This window comes from Montipora foliosa, chromosome 8 (assembly GCF_036669935.1).
Source record: "Montipora foliosa isolate CH-2021 chromosome 8, ASM3666993v2, whole genome shotgun sequence".
NCBI classification, from domain to species: domain Eukaryota; kingdom Metazoa; phylum Cnidaria; class Anthozoa; order Scleractinia; family Acroporidae; genus Montipora; species Montipora foliosa.
This window is the reverse complement of record NC_090876.1, coordinates 35,453,750-35,458,749: the sequence shown is the minus strand read 5'-3', so window position 1 is coordinate 35,458,749 and position 5,000 is coordinate 35,453,750. Positions and strand designations below refer to the sequence as shown.

The 5,000-nt window shown below is 36.2% G+C and overlaps 1 protein-coding gene, 1 long non-coding RNA gene and 1 pseudogene across 2 annotated transcripts in view; all 3 read right to left on the bottom strand.

The window, feature by feature from the left end:
* The window catches only part of LOC137967524 (uncharacterized), a 713-nt gene extending 219 nt beyond the window's left edge, over window positions 1–494 (bottom strand). Inside the window, exons 1-2 of the mRNA XM_068814033.1 lie at window positions 174–494; window positions 1–24 (exon numbers count right to left, since the gene is read on the bottom strand). The exon at window positions 1–24 is cut by the window's left edge and continues 219 nt beyond it. Of these exons, the coding sequence (XP_068670134.1) occupies window positions 1–24; window positions 174–494 (345 nt within the window). The remainder of the gene's footprint in view (window positions 25–173) is intronic.
* A 520-nt stretch (window positions 495–1,014) lies between these two features.
* On the bottom strand, window positions 1,015–2,140 carry LOC137967523 (uncharacterized; annotated as a pseudogene).
* Window positions 2,141–4,883: 2,743 nt separating this feature from the next.
* Window positions 4,884–5,000, bottom strand: part of LOC138012784 (uncharacterized) — a 70,432-nt gene continuing 70,315 nt past the window's right edge. Inside the window, exon 4 of the long non-coding RNA XR_011125076.1 lies at window positions 4,884–5,000. This exon is cut by the window's right edge and continues 1,469 nt beyond it. This is a non-coding gene — a long non-coding RNA (uncharacterized lncRNA).

The window sequence follows — 5,000 nt, the reverse complement described above, 5'->3', positions numbered from 1 at the left end:
TTCCTTGCTCAGTATAGGTTTTCTCTTATCTCACGTTTTACAAATTTGACGATAATTGCCGGAGGTATGGGAATTCCATCATCAGTAAATTGCTTTTTGCTGGGAATTCGATGATTTATAGATGTGTCACTCTTTTGCATAGGTAAACCAATCGTTTCTGCAATTTGTAATACAACTTCATCAGTTTGGTCCAAATCCGTCAGTGTGGAGGGCAGAGGTATACCTGGAATTTCCAAGCAATCTCTTCTCGTGTATTGCTCCAGATCGTTGAGAAATTTCTTGAGAAACTTCACTTCGTTTGAAGACTTAAGTATCTCCGCTTTGAGGCTTGCATTTTCTACGATTTGTTCAACCTTAGCTTTGTCGAGATCTTTCAGTGTTTTAACAATTTGGTCATATTTAGTGTTGAGTGCGTTCACTGATTGCATAGCGTCTTCGATCTGTTTACTCAGATGTTGAATTTCTTCCAAATTTTCCACTGTTAAGTTTGACATAATGATGAATAAATACAAAAAGGACAAAAACATCAATATAGAACGTGAAAACATAAAGGTTAACGTTGAAAAACTGCAAATTTTTGGTCCACGTTCAAAAACGCCGCCATCTTGTACACTGACCACTGACCGCTGCACCGTATGCACTTGCACGTTTTGTTTTCGCTATGTAAACATAAAGCTTGTGATGTTTTGGGGGGATTTGCCTTTCGACTTTTCATTTATTATGCATAGATATGAATAAGAAAGAAAACAAAATTAATAACGAAGTTTGAAAGACAATTTTCTGGAGAAACATCACAATGTTTTAATTGCAAAACTAAACATGCAAGCAAATAATTTACTTTGTTTATATAGAATTGATCGTTAATTCTACAAAAATGAAGTCAATTTTTAAATGTTGGAAGTCCACTAATGTCTACATCCAGAGTCCTGCAAAAATCCTGCAACTGCAAGAATCTCAAACCAGTCTAAAATTGCTACCTCTAAAAAAAATTAAATATGCTCTTCCCATAAACGTTTACTTACAAAGAACGTCCTTGAAGTTTACCAAGCCACAAGCAACTTCAACCATCTGAGTTGCAAGTGGTGCCAGTGACAGAGGCATGGTTCTCCCTATTAGCTTGAATTGTTTCAAGCGCTGGTTGAATCTTTCAACGTGTATTCATGCTTTAGCAATCTTTCTCGTTGACAGCTCTTCTGCTGCACTTAGGCTTTTCCTACCTTTCAGAAAAGGAGGAATGTTTATCTGCGCCTGAAGGGAATTTACTAGATGTTGCACAAGGAAACCTCTGTCCACAAGTACCACATCATACGGTTCAATGTGTTTCAAAATTCCACTTTCTTAAAAAAGACAGATATGTCTCCTTCAAATAAATCGGACACAAAGCATGCTCCACCATGTGGCGTAACAGCTATCAGACATTTACAGTATTAGCATGTTTGTATGTTGAAAAAGTGTTACCTTGTCTTGCAAAATTGTGAGAGGTTTGCACTCTAAATTTGGTAGAATCCACACTACAGCGTACTTTTGGCATGCTCTTGAAGACTTTAGGGTGATACCTTTTTAATAATTCTTTCAGAGGGAACATTACATAATCCATGTCCCTGAAGATCTTGTACATGAGTTGGATAAATGTGGTGAAAATGTTCCTTATTGACGTTTCACAAATTTGCTTTCCAGGGATACTCAAAAGAAATGCTAATGTTTAAATGGTGGATCCACTTTTCAATCGTAACAGACAAATAAACAGTTTTTTCTTACTGCTCCAGACATTTTCCTGGTTAACAGATGGTTGGCTAGCTTTAACTGGATTGCCGTTTCCCGCATCACTTCAATATGTTATGGTATCCAAAGGACAGACCTCGTTTAAGAAGTCATACAGAACCTCAAACTGAGGGGTTGTTAAACCTACAAACTGTTTCATTTGGGTGGAATCTTTTGCAACAACCTTGTAAGAAAGTTTATTTAACACCTTAACACAATCTTCAGAGGACATTCCTTTCTCATTCTTCAGAATAATGGTTTTGATCTTACTTGACAGTTTGTGTCTAGTGAAGTCAGTTTGCGTTGCTTTGTTGTTTCCATCTTCGTCCGCATACTGGCCCTCTAAGGTAACATCTTCTGCTTTTGAAAGGTCCTCCATTACAATTGAAGAAAAGAGCGAGTTGGGGTTATCTTTCCTTGCTCGTTTGTCAAACAAAACCCTTGGATGAGGTGCTTTGGGCGAGATGCTTTGAGGAATTCGTAAGCTGTAAAATTCGCTTTCAAGGGGTCAGGAAACTCGTCAGTTGGGCCTCTCTCACCTGGCCAGTGCAGAGCAGAGAATTTTTTTTAAAATTATTTACACTGTTTGCAAACACTAATTATAAAGGTTTAGACGAATTTAACTACAAGCAATATGGTAAATACATTACGAACAAGACATTTCTACATTTATAATATAGCACGGTTCAAAAACTGAAGTTAAATACGTTAAAAGTAATGTTGATAACTGACCATTACATTATTTACTAAGAAAACATTACAGATTACTTCAATACCTAAATTATTTACATATACAATTTCAAACAAACACACTATTTTACCTTGATGTTAACTGCTACATGAAGGCTTTACACTTTGAGTTGAAGTTATAAAGTTTATTTTTGCGTGTGGCGATATATATTTTTCTAGGCCTATTTTTTCTTGTACGGAAGCGACAAAGTTTGCAAATAGGTCTTTTTTCTCATTTTTGGCACAGATGAAAAGGAAGTACTGGCCGATAAGGATAAGGTGGTTGATGGTTTGAAGCGAAGATGAGCCCTTTAAGACGCCATAAATGATTTCTAGTTCAGTAAGGGACGTCATGCCATTTTCCTTGCATAGTACTCAGTACCACTCGGTAAACTCGTTCCAGAACGATACTGCCATTGTACAGTGCACAAATAGGTGAGAAATGGATTGCTTAGTGTCAGGGCAAAAAGGGCAGGAAGGCGAATCAATCTTTTTTCATTTTATGAAGCAGATTATTGGTACTGAGAATATTGTGTATTATCTTATATTGGAAAACAGATAATTTAACTTCCTTTGTAGCACTAAAAGGAAGTGAGTACACCTTGCAGCGCTGCGATGAATCAAAACCACAGTTGATGAGTTGTTTGTCTGCTGTGGGTGATTGATGAGCAAGTTATATATTGTTTTACATGTTATACTCTCTATGTCCACTGCAGTGGAGGAAATTTCCTCAGTTTTTTCCAGGTACGAGGTATTGCACAATATAGCCCGTAATATTCTAGAAAGTTGAAATTTACTTGGAATTTTTGTTGGAAGGAATGAAATGAAAGAAAGCATTTTTTTTTTGTTCGTTAAATAGACTGAATACATTTTGAACGCCGCTTGGATTCCAATTTCTGTAGAAAACCGACCGTTTGGTTATTTATATAAACCGGTTGTTCCAAGTAATTTGATTTCCTACTTCACTTTTTGTCTCGGGTATGGTGTGGATTAACTCTTGCCAGTAGACGATGATATCTTTATAACATTTTGGTAGTGATTTGTCTAAATTTGAGCAATTGATATCATAATTGCAATGAAAGATCAGTGTACCCCCTACACTTGCAAGCAGAAATTCTGGAACGGCTTTCCATGGAGCGTCATCAGTACAACACAAGCGCTTAACCCAACATAATTTTAAAGTCAGTCATGTTTAGACTTCCCTCCTCTTTACAATTTACGATGGTAGATTTTTTAATTTTAGGCTGCCTGTATTTCCAGATAAAATTGAAAATTATTTCATTAACTTCTTCTGTAAAGGAAGCAGGAGTATCCAGAACACTGCAAACAAAGGTTAACTTCGAAAGCGCAACTGTTTTGACTATGTTAATTTTTCCGTAAATGGAGATGTCTCTTGATGACCAGATATTAAGTTTTTTTTTTAACGGTATAAGTTTGTCACAGAAGTTCTTTTTTCGTTGCTAGTTCTTTATTGTAGGAAAAGTAAATTCCAAGGGCATATATCGATTCTTGAGGTTCAAGATTTTATCTTTGCATAGACGTGATGAGCCTAACCACGGGAGTTCCGATTTGGACTGTAGAGCAGAGATGTATGCGTTTCTGGTAATCAAATCAACAGTACAATTTTCACTGGAACAAGCATTAATCCAGCATTCACAGTGTTCAATTCCTTGGAACGGCTTTGGAAATGGTCAGAATATTTTCATACCTAATTTCACCAATTCCTTCAGCAATTTATGCAGTTTTTCTGGATATGTCGAATCACTATTACATGTCCCCCAACAGCAGTGCTTGGTACTGACCATGTTCAGTAAAATGAGACTACCAAAACACTATATTTAAAACAAAATGTTCGCCTACATTTCCCTCTATTTCTCTCAGACAACGCCAATGTTTGTCTGAGTCTCGCCATCTATTTTTAGACTTCGTTCGCTTTGCTATTGTGTCAGTGATGTGTATATATATCAGCCATTCAGATTGGCTAATCTGAACAAAGGGCATGCTTATATTACACCAACAGGCGACTCTTTAAGAATGAGACTTGTACCAGGTCCCGGACATGCAAAAAAATGCCTTGAACTTCAAGGCGACGAAGGTTTTTTAGCCTTTTTCCAAGGTAAATCATCTGTAAAATGGCGTATTTATGCAGGAATTCCTTAGAAACTTGTTGATTTATATTTCGCACCATCCCATAATATCAGAAGACCTGAATTAAGTTTAGACTTTCTGAAATTGTGTTTTGCATTATTTGAAAAAATTTGAAATGTGATATAAATTTGTTAAGCATGCAAAGTACGAGTTTTTGACTGCTAAAAGACAATCATCAAAGTAGATCATTGCTGTCTGTCAAAGTCATAAAAACAGACACTGTTAAAGTGAGTTTGCTTAAAAGAGGATGAAGAAATCTTGTTTCAAGTTCCTGATGTAAGAAAAGCAAAACCTTAAAACCAGAGCTATAAATTCTTAAAACAATTTTAGTACAAACAATAGCAAAGAATTTCCTTAAATTA